Consider the following 19,321-nt stretch of genomic DNA (forward strand, 5'->3'; position numbering starts at 1 on the left):
TTTTTTTTTTTTTATTTAAACACAAAACCACATCAACCGCGCAGGGTTATTAGTGGATATAACAAATACATGAAATATTACATTAAATAAAATTGAATAACTTGATGTCTTTTAAATAGCTTAACACTGTCGAAATTTTTTTGGTGAGAACTGTCTTGAGATCATCATCTGTGAATCCGTAGGATCTTCTTTTTTCCTTGAATTGAGGACAATCAAGCAGGATGTGTTTCACAGTCAGTGGGTTAGAGCATGAAGATAGCTACTCCGCCACTGGCCTGTTGTGCTACTCTGTTTTTTGGAAAACATTGATAATTTCGAAGATTTATATTAACTTGGTTAAAATGAGTTACTTGAAGACATAAGATCTTTGGGCATAATTCATTTATTAATAGTTTTAACTGTTCCAAATGGGTATAAAATCCATTAAGATTCCACTGTAAAATAAAGGAATTGGACATGTTAGAATTCTGCCTGAGATAAAATTGTTCATCTGTTTCTTCTGTGAAAGAGATATTATTGGGCTTTAGTTTCTTTTTTAATCTACCTAGTTATATTATTTTTTAATTTTGAATTGTGGGTATAAGCGTGAACAAAATTAAGGATCTCAATTAGCTCGGTAGTTTCATTCGAGTAATCTTTTGAAATTATTTCAGGGTGTTTGGCATATATTGTATTTTCTAGAAAGTCACATATTTAGGGATTTAGTTGATTAGGGACGTTTGTATTAATTGGATTTGGCGTTATTTCTACTGAAGTAGGATTTCTGATGTTGTTTGAGGTTGATGATGTTGGAGTTTTTAAAGAAGATGTTTCACTTCTATTACTTATGGATCCTGTCAGGTTATTGTCAGTTTCCATAATTTGTTCTGTTTGGTTATTAGAGGAGTTTATTGAAATTCATGTGTTTTGAAAAGTTTCTGGGTGTGCACTAGCAGTGGATGAATTAGCTTTGTCAGAATTTTGTAGTTATGTTTGGTTATTAGATGTATTTACTGTAGGTAATATGTTTTGAGAAGTTTCTGAGTGTACATTAGAAGTAGTGGGGTTTGCTTGGTTAGAGCATTTAGCTTCCTGATGACCAATAGTCTTGCATTTTGTACAGTTAAATCCTTCTATAGAAAGGTATAAACGATAATTGGTATTATCATAAGAGATAATCAAAGAATCAGGAATAGATATATTGTCTAAAGGTGTAATAAAAATTTGCCTTCTATAACTCAAGACATAATTGTATTCGCTTTCAGGCATACCTACTCTTAGAAAAGTCATTTTTGAGACGGAGTTTATACCCATTTGATGAAGTTCTTGTTCAATTAACGAGTTTGGAACAGTAGGACAAGCATTTGATATGACTAGTCTTTGAGCTGGAGAGATAAGTCTTCTTATTTCTACTTGAGTTTCTTTAATATTAACATATTTGTGGGAATGTAATAGTGAATCGACTGCATTTTTAGATGATAGATATAGACATATTCTATTGTTAGCAATTCTGGAAGCGAAGGATACGTTACGTGGACCAACTAGTGAACCAACGGCGATGATATAGTCATGAACTTTAGTTCCTTCAATACTGGAAAGTATTATAGCTTGTTCTTTTGTTGGATCTTTACATATGTTGACAACACTGGAATATGAGACGTGAGATAAAGTGTAACTAGTATTCATAGTTTTATTCGAAGTCATGGTTGATTAATTATAAGTCCGGCCCTATCACCGGTTCGAAAACCAGTGTGGATTTTGACCCAAAACTGGATTTGTTTCTATTTCTTCGGAACGTTATAGGTAATATTAATATTAATATAAATACTATGAAGTGATTTTTGGTACTCACGTAACGTTTACTCGGTTGACTTGAAGGTAGCACTATAAAGATTTTCTCCAATAAGTTTACTACCTTTTTACTGCCGAAGTTCACACACTACTTAGTTTTTAGCCAGTTTTACTAAATGAAACTGTGAAAAATACTTTAATATTAATTAATATTGAGTATTGTTGAAAGAGTTCTAACTATAATATGTATTCTGACTTTGACATTCATTTGACATTCCTATCAAAAACGTTATAACGCCAAAAAATGGAATTGGCAGATTTACTCTCTAAGCCGACGATATATGCCAGACGATAATAATAAATATGATTTCGCAAAAAAATTTGAAAAAGCGATGAAAAAATACTTTTGCTTATTACTATATTCAGAATTGTTAAGTCAAAAATAGTTATATATAGTTATCTATTGGTATTAAAAAAAAACAAGGTGTACCTACTCCGATCTTCTCAGATACAAAAATATGGCTGATTTATAAACAACAATATCTTTTATTTTGTTAAATTTAAATCGCAAATTGAAATAAATGAGAAGTGTTCCAAAAGCTATAATGTAAGATAGATTAGAAGGTAAAATAATTCATTTTCCTTTTAAAACATATTAGCAATTTATCCCATTTTATAAGCAAGTTTATATTGTAAAATTTGTGACTTATTTGGGAATGTTTATTAAATGGGTATGAATACATATGTCGTTTAATAAATCACAGCAACGTTTAAACCTAAGTCACATTATTCTATTTATACTTCTTCATACAAAAAAAAATTAAACCCCAGTCCATCAACATTAAATGAACATAACCGCAACTTTAGCAGTTTCATGTAAAAAGCAGCATTGCAGGAGTTTCGGCGTTTACAGGATTTTCCGCTTTGTTGAACGTAATCCATTTGAGATTCGATTACAAAACAGTTATTATACTTTACTATTTTTGCGTCATATCAACAGTACATTCTGCTGTTTTTTATTGGGCACATTCGTTTGAAAATTGCAAAGGGTGTTTTGATACTATATTCTGCGGAGGTTCAATAACTTTCAAATGACTTTTAAAGATTTGAATTTTAGATAAAGCTATGTTTGAATAGTACCTAACTATTAGGAACTAAAAAAAAAAATTTCGTTGTTCATGCAACAAACATTATTGGATCATATTTTTAACGAATATTTAATAAATATTTAATTTTATGTTATTATACAATATTCTACTAGAGTAGGATATTGGACAATGTCTTACATATTTATTACATTTTTTGTGAAATTTTATTATATTTCTCATAATTGCGTATTTCACAGTAAATATACAGGGTTGCGAAAAAGTCTAGCAAACAAAGTTTTATCTTTGAAAGGAATAAACTTAAAATTATGAAATTTTGAGATACTAAATGGCATTATATTCTGCATGTTTAACAAGATAACTCAAGTTTGTATGACGTCATCGCTTCAAAAATGATAGTAACTTGAGGTAATAATAAATAATTAACCTTTCGCTACCGAAGGGTCAAGTTGTTTTGTAGTTGACGGAGGGGGTACATTATGTACCCCATGCATTTTTATAGATTAAATATTAACATAATGCAATAATTTTAGTTAAAACATAATTAAAATAAATGCAAGTATTTTTTTATTGAATATAAGTAACAATAAAAAAATATATGGTGTCTTGAAAAAATTAATTATCGTTTTTTTGATTAGCTTTACATTTTGTACATATTATTGTTTGAATTGTTGTGGTTGTTTGATGTTCAGCACAAACAAAGAATTTACAAGAATTGCACGTTTTTCTGCTTTTGCGGTCCTTCTTGCGTGGACAAAGTAAACATCGCCCTGAGGATTTCAAGATGGTGGCGTCGTTTTCGCGATTCTCCCTTGGTGGCGGTGGGCATAATTCGTACATCGCGTTTATAATTCGCTTATGGAATTTTTGTGGACTTTGTAGTCGCCTATCGACATGGGGCTTTATAAGTTCTTGACCCAGGTTTAGTAAAAATTCTCTGCGTCTGTGAGAAGCTTCATACGCACGAATGGAATTTTTTGTCGTCCACAGTACGTATGCATTCAGACCTGCAATGTCTAGAAGATTTTGAAACAAAACAAATGGCCATCTCTTAGAGGCTCTTTTACAAGAATATTCATTTACCATCTTATCCATAGTATCTACCTTTTGTAGAATTGTAATGCAAGATTATGTCCGTCTCTTCTCCGCTAATTTTATCGTCGTTACGTTCTGTACTCAATAAAATTACTGCCTTATTCTTTTTAGGAACGTAAGACGCCAGTGTTATTTCCTCAGTGAAGGCAAAAACTGAGGACTTTTCTTGTCTAGAAATATTGGGTAGTAGGGCTGGAGGGATATCCTGCTTGTTTTCTCGAAGTGTTCCACATAATGTTATTTGTCGATCTAGGAGTTGTTTTGCCAAGGGAACACTGGTAAAGAAATTATCAGTAGTGATGCCATAACCAGTTTTTAGAAATGAGACCAAATCAAGTACTACTCTTTTACCCTGGTCTTTTTCTGGTTTGTTACCATCTTTTCCAGTATAAATCTGAAGGTTAGCAGCATTGGTGATTGTTGCATCAACTAGAGCCCATATTTTGATGCCATACTTGGCTGGTTTTGATTTAATGTAGACTCTAAATGGACACTTACCTCTAAAACTTACAAGTTGTTCATCAACAGTTATATGAGAGTGGCACTTAAAACTTTTAGTGTTCTACAAACTTTGTAAACACTTCCCTAAAAGCTGCTAGTTTGTCAGAACTTCTACGTTCTTCTCTAGTGTTCAAATCATCGAATCGCATAAGTGAAATTAAATCTACAAATCGGTCGCGTGACATGGCAGCCGGAAAAATAGATCGACTGTACAAAGGGTTTCGACACCACAAAAAGTGCACTGGTTCCCTATTGGCTTTTAGCGCACCCGCCGTAATCAAGAGTCCCAAGACCTCATAAATTTCCACTGAATCAGTGGGCAACCAGGTTCTTGTTTTATTAGGATTTTTCCCATTCCAAATCTGAAAGTATTTCTCCGCTTTCTGGTTTGTACATTTGACGATGATCTCTACAATTTTCTCATCTACAAATCATTTGAAGCAATCACTAATTTTAGCGACATTTTTAGATTTTTCTGTAAGCCCTGGTTTTTCGAGCAAGTTTTTTGTGCGACATCTAGTTTGTCGTAAATGACGATTTTTCCAAACTGTACCATTCTTGGAAATAAATGTGGAATCTACTGCCCCCAAAACTGGTTTATCAGAATCATTACTGTCGCTCTCAGATGGCTAAAATATAATAAACTCAAAATAGAAATATCGTACATAAAACAAAAATAAAAATTACCTGCAGAATTTCAGGCTGATATTCCGCTACTTCTAAATTATCATCTAATTCTGAATCATCCGATAAACTATCTCTTTCAGAAAGGTAATCATCATCACTTTCCTCTTACCACTGCACTGCAGTTTCACGATCCTGTTCTTTCCGAAGGTCTAACTTTATTTTTTTCGACATATCGGTAAATCGTGTAATCACAAATGGATAAATTAAAACGGTATGTTAGCAGTGTTAGCACTAAGTCATCCACAGAACTGATTTGTGTGTTATTGCAAACAACAGATTTGGTGCCGTGCGCAAAACGTCTGGTTTATTCAGTGGCGTCGACCGCAATGAACTGTACCGCGGTTGACGGAGGGGGTACAACTTGTACCCCAAGCACAGTGCTGCACTTTTCATAGGTAAAAATATGTCAAATTGAAAACAAATGGTTGGATATGCTTTTACACATCCCAATGAAGAAGTAACTAGAACAGTTAAACAAAATTCCAACATTTTTAAAAATTATTTATGAAAAATCGAATTTGGGGTACAATCTGTACCCCCCTCCGGTAGCGGAAGAATAATCAAATAATTTAAGAAACTTTGTTAAAATTACTCAACTCATCGACTTTTCAAAAGTGATAATAGCTTGACGCATTTCTTAATATTGTTCTGAAGCTATTTTCTTGTGGCATCTTAAATTAATTACTATTTAAATGAGAATAAGCCACAATTAAAGGGTGAAGTAAGTTTATTGACGTTTCAAATTGAAACGTTAATAAACTTTCTTTAACCTTTAATTGTGGCTTGTTCCCGTTTAAATAGTAATCAGCTTGACGCAATAATAAATAATTAACCAAATAAGTAAAAAACCTTTGTTAAAAATATTAAATTGAACTGAAATACAGTAAATGTGTGGTAACCATGTGTTATCTCTAATTCTCGCACCTCAGCTATGAATTTGACGAAAGCTCTTTAACCTAAGACAAAAATATTAGTAGTTATTGAGATAGTAAACAACGCCATTATTTTTATTATTTATTATCAGATGTCGCTGTTTTCCTCCATACGAAGCCATTTTAGAGTTGCTTCCCAAGACAGGAAAGATTTATTTTCACGTTCAGAGCGTCTGTGAAAACCCGTCTCTGATGATCCCTATTAGGGTGAAATACGTATAAGCGGATATACAGACGCACTATAAGTGAAATCAAATCTTAACTGTCTTACCTTTTATTCCGGTACACTTTTTATGAGTACTAGAAACCAATTCGCTAAGGATTTTTGCTTAGTTGAGGAGATATGTTGTGGAATGCAATTTTAGATTTCCCACGTCTATAATAACATCTTTATCAACGTCTGATTTGCCTTACAATTCTTAGAGGGCACAGATTAAAGCATAAGTCTGAATTCTGTTTCGAAAAATTAGTTTACGGATTTATTATCAGATGTCGCTATTTGCGTACATATGAAGCCATGGTAGAGTTGCATCCCAAGACAGGAAAGATTTATTTTCATTTCACGTTTAGAGCGTCTGTGAACAGCCGTCTCTGATGATCCCTATTAGGGTGAAATACGTATAAGCGGATATACAGACGTACTATACGTGAAATCAAATCTTAACTGTCTTTTTCCTTTTAACACCATTATTATTTATCTATCTACCAATTGTCAAAAGTTATTATTTATAATTAATACCTATAGACTTTAATTACTACAGATTTTCATATTTCTGTTGAATTTTTGTTACAACGAATAAAAATCAATATATGACAAAACTTACTCGTATCAATCTTCCATCAATATAAATTACGCCGTCAGCACAATAAAAGTATTTGATTTATTTTAAACAGGAACACACAAAAAATTGAAACAATATATAAAAACACAAAAGGAAGAAGTCCCATGTGTGTCTAGAAACATCTCATTTTTATTATGATTACGTTATCGATACAAAAAGGGACTATATATGTTGTTTTTTACTGATTTTAAGATATAATCTATGAAAAAATGGGCAATAAATTTTTATTGTGTATATTTTTTATGAAAGAAGTTAGATAATATCTAGTTTGGGATTTGATTTTTGTTTTTTCTCATAATATGTTAAACTACATATTTTCCGATAGGGTCAGTTTGATTCACACCATTTTTAAACTTATATACGAGGTATTGAGTCAGCAATATTATAGAGACCATGTATTTTTATAATTTCCACTATAAGATCCACAATATTTGTTTTTATGTTTATTGCCATTTTTATAAATATTAAATATTGACGAATATATTTAACAATATTAAAGAATAGAATACTTATTAATAAAACATCGCAAATTAGACATAATAAACGTAATATTTTTAAGGGACGTTAACATACAATATGTTACACACATAGTAATGAGTGTTACTATCTCTTGTTGTTAAAATTGTTTACATTCGTCTAAGCAATATTTTTTTCAAACAATTAAAAAAGCTGTCAAATTAGATCCAAGTTGTCTACACATAAAAAATTTAAGCATTTATTTCAAAAATAACACATGCATATTTATCGCAAATTCGACGTAATGTATGGTTCTCATAGAATAGTAGTTTCTTTCTCCATCTCATAAATATATTCAATTGTGTAAAAATTTCAGATGTCCGGAGTGAACTACATAGAACATTCGGATAGTTCTAGAAAAACAACAGATGTCCGTGCGGTTTGTTTTAAAAGCAACACTTGTCAACGGTCATCGCTAAGAGTGAATGATCTTGTCCGTAAATTTATTAGTTGTTTGCGTTTTTTGTTAGTAACTGTTTAAAACAGCGGTCGAGGAACCGGGGTAAATTAACCCAAATGGGGTAGAAATGAAATTTTTAGGGGTAAAAATGAAACTTTTGTGAGTAAAGTAAAAAGTACATATGTTTAATTGGCTATTTTATAAACCTGTTAGTATTTGTTTTTCTACTCAAACAATAGGGATGTTCACAAATTTTTAAATATAGTTAAATTCAATTAAATTCAATAGATTATAAACTATATAAAAATATAGTAAACATGAAATTGTTTAAAAACATATATTTTTTAAGATAAATCAATTCTTAATTTTAATTTTGATGGAGGCTAGAAAAACGGCTCCTCGCAGCGAGGCTACGGTGTGTGACGTCAGCAGTCGTATCGACAACTTGTTGTGTATACGTATTTACGAAGTGTAACCAGTTCTTTAAGTATTTATACAGTGATAATGAAGCCAAATAAGTGGTGTTTGCTACAAAGAGAGGGAAAAACTAGAAAAGGCAGTTATTATGCAAGTTAGAAAAAAAAATGCAAATATCTGTACCTCGGAAGGAATCAACACTATGTTCATTTTTAAAACTTTACAGGAGAGCAGTTTTAAACTTTTTTTCACCAAAAAGTATTATTGCTGCAGCTATTTATTGAGATATCGAAACAATATTTTACTAGAACATTCTGTTTATTGTTATTTACGTAATAGATTTGTTATAATTAAAAAAAAAATTGTTCCTGTGTTTTTTAACCCTTTTAACGGACATGGTGTTGTATCCATCTAATAAAGTTATTGTACTGTAAGAGTTAGTATGGGGTATTCAATAACAACTACAATCCTATTTGACTTTTACTGACAAAATTTATTTAACCATACAATTTTTCTTTACAAATACAAATATGTATGTAAAAATGGCATTTTAGGTACAAACCACTCAGTCATCCTCAAGTAAGTCTCCTTGTGGATAGTCACTATTAGTATTACTAGTAGGTATGCTTTAAGTTTTGATAAAAATCATGGCAAAATGTAGGAACATTTGACAGTAATGCCAATAGATCGTTATACTTTTGTTGTGATATAAGTATTGGACTTTGTGATACCAGTTGCAAATCTTTTGGCAATGTAAGGTGTCGCCTTCAAAACCTAACAAGGTCAATCTCCTGGTTTTCGTCATGAAAATTACTTTTTCAAAACAGAGTTCCAATGCTGTTTTGTTTAACTTGCAGTTAAACACAGTTTGACAGAAGAACTTGTTGTTTGTTAATGTCTCTTTTCTATTAATCAAAGGCGGATTTTAAGATGTTTTGACATCATACAAAGACCTTAAATTTTTAAAATCTTCTAGTTCCATAGTATGTACGGTATATTTCATCGGGTCTGACTAATTGCTGCCAGTCCCAGGGAGTGTAAATAGAAATGTTAAGTTTTTTCTCTTTCGCTCTATCAGCGCATGGACAGTGTCCGCCTCCATGTGGGTATTACTCTTTAGTAGAAACTTCTGGATGACAATTTTTAAACTTTTACTTTTAAATTAAAAGTATTAATGCTAACCTTTTTATTCTGGCCGTAACATTTGTAAGACCGTAGTATGATTTCTTCTATGTTACTGTCAGGAATGATGGTATCTGCCCATTTTAGTAATGCAGATCTTATTTCATTTCCACTACGAATAGTTTATCAGAACTTTTGTCTATATCAGACTGATCTTCGTTATCAAAACTCAAGGCATCTCTAATAATATGCTCTTCATTTAAAACATCATTGCTTGGTGTATTATTTGATTCTGAAATTAAACAAGGCGTATAATATTGGTTGTAAAAATTTAATAATATTGCTAGTCTAAGGTTGGTATTAAATCACTACATTACCCTTTTGAGGTTATGTTTTTTTAATAATTTAAAAATAATGAGCAAAAAGGTAGCTTACCTGTAAATGCAGTAGAAGAATTCGCAGAACTTTTTAGTAGGTACTTTAAGAATCTTTCTCCTGCGAGAATTATAGTTCATTGTTCTTATTATTAGTAACAAACCACTGTAAACACACCATAAATGGCAAAAGTATTATTATTAGATCACTAACAGTCTACCTCTCATCATAGAGATATGCGCGGCGGTAATTCACATGCGTAGAGGGACAAAACATTAAGTCCACATGGTGTTTTATCCCTCTAAGTAAAAATTGACTTAGTGCTCTTTTAAAGGTCACTTTCTTTATCAGCAAATGGTTTAGGACCTAGTAATCTATTCCTTTAAATAAAGTTAAAAAAGTTAATTATTAGTCTGTAAAAGTTTCAAAATTGAAAAAATGGACATAGTGTTGTATACCTCCGAGGTACAGATATGAAAACCTGTGGTTTGACAATTTTATGTGAATATGGTGTTAAATTGTTTGGAACTGTAATAAAAATCTTCTCAGAATTGTTTTTAGATGTATTTAGACACCCAGGAACAAAACACCACTTATTTGGCTTCATTATCAGTGATTAAATACTTAAAGAACTGGTCACACTTCGTAAATACGTATACAAAACAAGTTGTCGATACGACTGCTGACGTCACATACCGTAGCCTCGCTGCGAGGAGCCGTTTTTCTAGCCTCCATCAGAATTGAAATTAAGAATTGATTTATCTTAAGAAATATATATTTTTAAACAATTTTATGTTTGCTATGTTTTTATATATGTTATAACCTATTGAATTTAACAATATTTAAAAATTAGTGAACATCCCTATTTAGCGACATATGCAGGCCACGCCATCTCACTCCCCACCACTAGAGTGTTCTCGAGTTATACCTTTGAGCAGTAAAGCATAGCCCCGCGCCCGGCTACCTGCTCAGTCCGTGCCATGCCGTCAAAATACAAATACATTGACGAGTCAGAGAGCGAGTTTTAACTAGTTAGTTGTTAGTTGCTGACAAGACCACCATTTTATAAATAGTCATCTATATATCGATCAAGGTAAGCCGCAATTTGAAAATTTAATTCAAGTATTTTACAACTAATATTTTCTGTCTCCCTTAAGATGACAGCAAATAGAAAAAGAACATACCAAGACGAATTCCTTAATTACGGTTTTACACAAATAGAAGACAATGGTACAATGAAACCACAGTGTGTTGCATGTATGAAGGTACTGAATTCAGAATCTTTCAAAAAAAGTCAATTGAAGAAACATTTAGATAATTTACATTCACACCTGTCTTCCAAACCGAGAGAATAGTTTGCAAATTTAGAAATATCTTTTAAAAGACAAAGATTGAATAGCAACTTGTTTGGTACATTTGATCAGCGTTCAGCATCAAGGGCTAGCTTTGAAGTAGCCTGGTTGATCGTTCGAAATAAGAAACCATACACTATGTGTGAAGATTTGGTTAAACCAGCTGCTGTAAAAATGGAAGTTGTCCCTTGTCTGCCAGAATTGTGAAAGAACGAATTTCTATATTAGTAGAAAATGTGAAGGAACAGGTTTTTTTCGCATTAAAACAGGCTAAATATTTTGCTATTCGGCTTGATGAGACAACTGATTTTAGTAGCAATTCACAGCTAATGGTATATGTTCGTTACAAAGGTGAAGATAATTTTGAAAAGGAATTGCTGTTTGGTTCTCCTCTCGAGTTGAGATCTCGTGGAATTGATGTCTACAATAAGGTAAATGAATACTTAAATGCGCAAAGTTTAAAATGAGAAAACTGTATTTCTGTATCTTTGGATGGAGCTCCAGCTATGCTGGGTCACATTAATGGTTTTTCGGCTTTCGTAAAAAAATAACCCAAATATTGAAGTTACTTACTGTATGATCCATTTCCAGGCCCTTATGTCAAATATATAGAACCTACACTGAAAGCCGTCATGCACGATGTCATCAAGATTGTAAATATTATCAAGGAACATGCACTAAACACTCGGCTATTTCGTAAATTATATCAGGTCGGTGAAGCTGAATATACGGACCATTATTATACAGAAGTAAGGTGGCTCTCTTGCGGAAATGTACTAAATCGAGTATGGACTCTCAAAACTGGAGTCGAAATTTTTATGGTTGATCAAAAAAAAAATTCTCGCAGATAAGTTGAAAAACTCTTCCTGGATTGCATATCTCGCATATTTAACGGAAATTTTTAATAGTATAAATATATTAAACAAAGAAATGCAATGGAAGAATATTACTATCATTTCAGCGAGAGAAATAGTGTCAGCGTTTGGATTAAAGCTGCAACATTGAACACAGAAGTAGAACAGAACAAGATAGCTTATTTTTCAAGGTTAGCTTTGTTTTTGGAAGATTACGAAACTATTACTTTTGCTGACATCAACAATACAATTGTAAGACATCTTATCAAACTCAGAAAACGGTTTTCAGATTACTTTCTAGATCTTAATACAAGTACTGTCAGTTGGATTGTAGATCCTTTTAAATGTGAAATTGCTATGATACCAGAAGAACCTTCAGGTTTGGCAGAAGCAATTCTAGAACTTCGATCTAATACTGAAGCACGTATTCAATTTGAAAGTAAACCAAATTTGTCGTCTTTTTGGATGTCAAAAGCTGCAAATGCTTTCAAAAATTGCACATGAAGAGGCGGTTAAAAAATTGTTGCCATTTGGAACAGCATATTTGTGCGAACAAAGCTTTTCCACTCTAATGAACATAAAAACGAAGAACAGATATCGATTAAACCCCGAAGACTGTATTCGAATCGCTCTTACATAAAAAGTCCCAATTTTGAAGCAATTGTATAGAACATGAAACAACATCATTTCCCCAAAACGTGAAGAAAGAATGTTTTCAATTATTCTTTTTTTTTTCTAATTTTTTCAATTTTAATTTTTGTTTGTACCACCATTATTATTATTATAATTTGTTATAGTACCCCAAATTGTCAACCCTCAATTATACCCCAATGGGTTTCAATTTGTTATATACAATTGATGAAAAAAAAATGCGCCCCACAGAAAATATAAGTAAATGATAATTTCTTGTTATTTTGTAATTCATATGATATATTTCTTGTATTATATATACAAGAATATTATAGATATATTACTATTATTACCGTTATGTATTACTAGGTATTACATTGATAAATTGAACAAATGATGTTTACAATAAATTTTTAGTCATTGTTTTTTTTTCAAAATTATCATGGGGCTATAATATGAAAGATGTTAAAAAGGGACGATTTCATTTTGTTTCGCTCTTCGCCATGGGGTAATATCAACTTACACAAAAATATTTTGGGGTCATGATTAAAAAAGTTCCCCGACCGCTGGTTTAAAACAATACCTCTGATATTATGAACTATGGTATTTGAAGCGTTTATTTTAAAAACAACATATGTCTATTTTTGCAAATTTGACTTTAAATGCTGTTCGCATAGAATAGTAGTTTCTTTATCAATCTCACACATTCAGTTGTGTAAAAATCCCAGATCTCCGGAGTAAACTAGAGAAAATTTGGATAATTTTAAAAAAACATCAGATGTCCATGTTGTTTTTTGTAAAAGCAACACTTGTCCCATCTTAGTCAACGGTCATCGCTATCCGTGAATGATTTTGTCTATAAATTTGAAACTGTTGAACATAATACCTTTAATATTATAGATGATAGCATTTGTCAAATTCGAACTACAGATCAACCACGAAAACGGAGGAGAAAAGTTTATCGAAGGGAAACCATAAAGCAAGCTAAAATACATAAAGTTGCTTACAAAACATATAAAGGTAAAAATGGTGTTTTAGCCCGAACAAGAGGAAATTACTGTAGGTAAGGTTTTTGATAATAACAAGTTGTTTTCTCCATGCTTATGACTTCAATCTTGGCTGTAGGTGTAAACGTTACCGATGCTTCTATGTAATTATACAGGAACAACGTTTTGACTTACTGAATATGTTTAATTATATGAAGACCAAAGATGAGCAGGATTAATATTTATCAAGCCTCATTAGCGTTACTCATGTTCAGAGACGACGCAGTCGTATTCCACAAGCTGCTTTACCTAACCACAGTAGTGAAAATAAAGATACAAACAAAGCTCGACATCAACAAGGGTTTCATGTATAACATTTGGCTACCGGGAAAAGACGTAAGTATTTGTGCCAAAGCTGTTCGTAGTATATTCGGTGTTATTGAAATGCAGATCTGTTGAATTAGAAATAGCTTAGCAATGAGTGGATGTTCTCCAAAAGATGCCCGGGGCAAGCATGGGCTTAAGAGGACACACCCTGCTGATATAGAAAACACAATAACTCACATTTCTTTATTCAAAGGTCGCCAAAGTATTTATATATGGAGACTGGACAAAAAAAAAATTTATCTACCATCAGGGTTAAATGTAAAAAATATGTACGTGTCATACTTGATTTAACATATCTTTTTCTTACCCCAGATACGACAATTGTACATTATGTGATGAAACTGAAACCCAACTCAAGCTACCGAATATCAATGAATCAACAAAAAAGGAACTGCTTCAAGTAAGAAACGTTCATCACGCTAAAGCAAAGGCAAATAATTAAATATAAATGTCAGCATAGTAATAATATATCTGCAATTGCCTTCGACTTTATGCAAAATCTTTCGCTAAATAATATGACTACAGCATTCAAAACAGAAAAGCAGAAAACTTTAATTGCAAATTTATATTTGGAATCAAACAATATCAGTTTTAGTAGATGGTGTCGAATCACAGGCTCTTAATATTAAAAGAGGAGTACGGCAGGGATGCCTCTTGTCACCCTTGCTTTTCAACGTTTACTCCGAAAGAATTTTCAGAAAAGAACTTTGCACTTATGAAAAACAAGAAGGAATACTTGTGAACGGTGAAGTCATCAATAATTTGCGATATGCGGACGATACAGTACTCCTAGCTTCTAGTCAAGAAGATCTGCAAACACTACTTGATAATGTCGTTGAGAGTTGTAGGGAGGCAGGTCTGGATCTGAACATACGGAAAACCAAAATACTCGGTATAAAAGTAAACAACAGCATATAAAACCGTCTATATATGTAAATAATACCAAACTTGAGCAAGTTGATAAAATCGTTTACCTTGGACAGCAATTAAATTGTAACGCAGAAAGTCACGGCGAAATTAGATCTAGGATAGAGCAGGCTAGAGCGGCTTTTAGAAGGATGTCCAAGGTGTTATGTAACAGATCTAAATTGGCATTGAGGATCCGCCTACTTCGCTGCTACGTATTCTCGGTCCTACTTTATGGTGTCGAGTCCTGGACTGTGAATAGTATTGATGTAAATCGCCTTGAGGCTTTCGAAATGTGGTGCTATAGAAGAATTTTAAAAGTTTCCTGGGTGGAGAAGATTCGAAACTCCACAATTCTAGAACGTCTCAGCAAGACTACTGAGATCATAAAAAACATCGAGCAGAAAAAGCTGGAGTATTTCGGAGATGTAATGAGAGGCCCCAAATATAGGTTGCTACAAAATATCATGCAAGGAAAAATAGCAGACAAACGCAGTTCACGACGAAGAAGAACCTCATCGTTGAAGAACTTGCGAGACTGGTATGGTGTTGATACAAGCATGCTATTTGGGGTGGCAGTAAATAAAATTAAGATAGCTATGATGGTAACCAACGTTCTGAAAGGACATGGTACATGAAGAAGAAGCAGTAAACTTTGGTACTATGTACTTAGAATACACGTTATCGAAGGCAATAATGTCCATATGTATACCTAACACAGAGGAATGGCTAAACGTCGTCGCAATAAAGTTACATCCATAATATTTCATTATTTGAAAGATCATATAATTTACAAAATGGATGAAATATGGTTTTTTTCCGTTGGTTGCTCGGTCAAAAAAAAACTACGTCTTTATCCGCTTTTTATATATCCTGGTGCATGTATATGTAGTGTATATCTGCATGTATGGTGCAGAGATAACTCACGTATACCCAACACAAAGTTATCCATTTCTACCTTGCGAGAGTGATTTTAGTCTTATTTCTTGTGCAAAAAGTAGTTGTTGATATTCCAGAGGAATGGGATGATCTTATTCGGCAGAGAAGTGGTGACCGGGAGAGAAACTGACGGGTTTCTTATGGACAAAAGTTTTAAAGATTTATTTTTAAAGAATTCAAAATGAAAAATTTCATTGAAACTAGCAATAATGTAATCAATGTCTAAGCAGTATCTTGGACAAGTTTTAATGCTTCAAAGTTTCCCGGCCCATGGACGTTTCCCACTATAACTGAAAAATAACACCAAAACAAATAACTCTGATACCAAATAAAGCAAAAATTAAAATAAGTCAACCAAACTACTACAAAGTATTTCTACGAGGACATATATGTTCATTTTCCAATATATTTTGCCCAGTTTGTACCTATTTTTGCCTAAAATATCAATAAATACATGAAATTAACTTGTACAATTATTTCGATATCTACATTCCTTCCAATGAATATCTTAGTAAAATTAAGATTTGAAATAAATTGAAGCTGGGCAGTTTTTTTTGATTTACCAATATTTTAATTTTTAGACAAATGTTGTTTTTCAAATAAACGCTTAAATTGCCCGTTTACAAGCAGATATTGAATAAATAGATTTGAGGCTGACCCAATAAAACTAAGTTTTAAGATACATCCTCGAAACATCTTGGTACAGTCGCGACAGAAATCTCACTGGAAACTTAGATATACCTACAAATTATTGATGATAATATATATCGAATTTTGCCAGTAGTCATAAATCGTGGCTGTCCAACATGGGAACATAAAGGTTATATTACTCCTTGATAATACCTATCTGGTAACAAAACCCAAAAAAAAGAAGCCTGTAGAATTAGTTTAGTGACTATGAAAGTTAAGAGCAGAGTATTGTGTAGTTTTTGTATAACATGTTACTGGTGGTATAAGTAGAAATTAGGCTCTAAGATCAACTAGTGGGTAGGACCTTAGTCTTTAATAATTGTAAAGTTGGTGAGAAAAAAATTGCTTATTAATCTTTTAATCAATATGTAATTTTAGGCAAACACTAAAAGAGTGTTTTTGATCATTTATAAAAAAACATGTCTTAAAATCGTTTCAGATGTTGAAAGTTAGACAATTCTGGATTTATTTTTTCACTTCATCATCATTATGAGCTCTACAATACATAGTCGTTTTTGACCTGTTTTAGGATCAGCTTTTATTTCTTTCTATGCTTCGTCTTGGTGTTCCAATTTCGTACTCTTAACACTTGTAAGTCGTCTTCCATCTAGTCGTCTTTCATCGTGCTCTGGGCCAGCCTTTTCTGCTCACTCCAACCGGTCTTTGCTTATAAATGTATTTCGACGGTATTCGATCAGATCAGATCTTCAGGTTTTTCCACTTGCTCATAATTTGTCACCTTCATATATATACATGGTTTTACTAGTATTAACGTATAACATCATTCTTTTTGCTGTTGTTTGCAATTACGTGAATGATTGGACCAGGTCAGCCTTCCTTCTTGCTATGATCTCAATGTCATCCGCATACGATAGTATTTTTACAAGTCTATTATTAATATTGGTCTTCTTGTTTTTAGTCAAGATTCTCTAACAGCTATCTATAATTTTCTACCTGGAAGACTAGTTCTTATTGAAAGATATTCAAGTGTTCTTCATTATTATTACATATTTATTCATACATATGACTATGTGTAATAAATTTTAACATTTATGAATATATTAGGGACTGAATTATACTGTTTTTTTTGTTTCAGCAAAAATGAGAACTACGCCTATGTCCTTACCTACTTCCCTTGGAAAACTGTGGTTGGCGACAGTATTAGCATTTCTGGTGCAAGCTACATTAGTAATTGTAGCTACATCTCCAGATGAGACCAATTACAAAATAGACGATGACAATCTGCAGGTAAGTAAACATTACAAAGTAGAAGTTCTATCAATACTCTCTTAATATTTCGAGCGATCGTCAAATAGTACAAATATTAATTGTAGTAATTATGAGTAAATAATAAACAATGATTGTTTTGTCACAAAATAAGGATGATATGACAAAGAAACAAAAGAATAATAGCAAAGATTAAGACTTACTATAAACTTAAATATCTGATTTTAAAAGATGAAAAAGATTTAAAAAAAAAAAATCGGTTGCCTGTAAAGTCGGTTTTACGGGCGAAGATTTTACGTGACAACGTCTTTTTCTCGGTAGAATATTTATTGATATGAATATTATTAAATTGCACAATAGTTGTTTGCAGTTGAAACGCGCTGTTTCTTCTCAATCGACTGAATTACGATTGATTGCAGAGTGATTTAAACTAATAATTTACTTAACACTATCAACATTTGTCAATAGTATGACATAACCTATAAACTCAGTTTCTCAACTTTTGTGTCAATCTAACAATTAATCAATCAATCATAGTTTACGATAATGAAATATTAGTGTACAATTATTTACCTTTATTGTTGTAGTTGTTGTAAATGACGAATCTAAGCACTCCACATTTTCACTACAGACACAGCTGACGATACTTTAACCACACGTGTGAACTTGTATTATGACGCTTTCTCGGTTTTCCAACGCCAAGAACGCTCGAGAAAGACAGAGACACAAGCACGCACCGATTCAACGCGCCTAATTCTCTAGTGCTGCGCGCGCAGCGGACCGATCATGTTTGAGTGGGAGAGAGACGCAAGGCATTCGCCGGTCCAGCGGGCCTCTCTCTCGTTCGGTGACTCATCGTAACAGACGTGAGCGGGCGTTACACTTTTTCATGAGTGACTCTGAGCCACAACCTAATTTAAGACGTTGTCACGTCAATACAAAAATAGCGGTCTGAGCAATAATAATTAAAAAACGGATATACAGGAAAGAATAGACAGAAAATAAACAAAAGAATATTTTTAGAAAAGAGGATGATAAATATTAGAGAGTTATTAAAGAGGTGTTTTATGTTGTCCTGTAATAAAAGCACATTTATTTTGACATATACGCATGCGTAGTTTTGTGTCCTTTATTTAAACACAGATGTTTTTTCCTTACATAATGCATCAACCACGCAGGGTTATTAGCGTGTATGGATTGTGATACAGAATTAGAACTTTATAATAGAATATTAACCATAGCCATACATAAATAGAAACAAACCTAAATCTATACAAAGTAAAATATTAGATTTTTGATAACAGCTTGCAGTCTTTGAGAAAGGCGAAAATATCTTTAGTATCACTGTCATTTCCAAGAGCACTATTTAATGTTGATGGTATGTTATACATTTTGCGTTGCACATCATACTTGGGGCACTGCAATAAACAATGTTTTACCGTTAAGACACTTTTACAAATATCACACATAGGTTTATCATCACGTTTTAGTAGGTAGTCGTGTGTTAACCGATTATGACCAATCCGGAGGCGAGTGAAGGTTACTTATTCTCCTCTATTGTTGAATTTTGGGAATTTTTGATGATTA

The 19,321-nt window shown here is 32.6% G+C and overlaps 1 protein-coding gene across 2 annotated transcripts in view; it reads left to right on the top strand.

Annotated features, from left to right (window-relative positions):
• Positions 1 to 19,321, top strand: part of Mip (Myoinhibiting peptide precursor) — a 377,421-nt gene that overhangs the window by 215,484 nt on the left and 142,616 nt on the right. For both annotated transcript variants that reach the window (XM_072540715.1, XM_072540717.1), the window contains one exon: positions 17,604 to 17,755. In XM_072540715.1, coding sequence (XP_072396816.1) covers positions 17,609 to 17,755 — 147 coding nt within the window. In that variant the 5' untranslated portion in view covers positions 17,604 to 17,608. The remainder of the gene's footprint in view (positions 1 to 17,603; positions 17,756 to 19,321) is intronic.

The sequence above is a fragment of the Diabrotica undecimpunctata genome, chromosome 8 (genome assembly GCF_040954645.1).
Source record: "Diabrotica undecimpunctata isolate CICGRU chromosome 8, icDiaUnde3, whole genome shotgun sequence".
Classification (NCBI taxonomy): domain Eukaryota; kingdom Metazoa; phylum Arthropoda; class Insecta; order Coleoptera; family Chrysomelidae; genus Diabrotica; species Diabrotica undecimpunctata.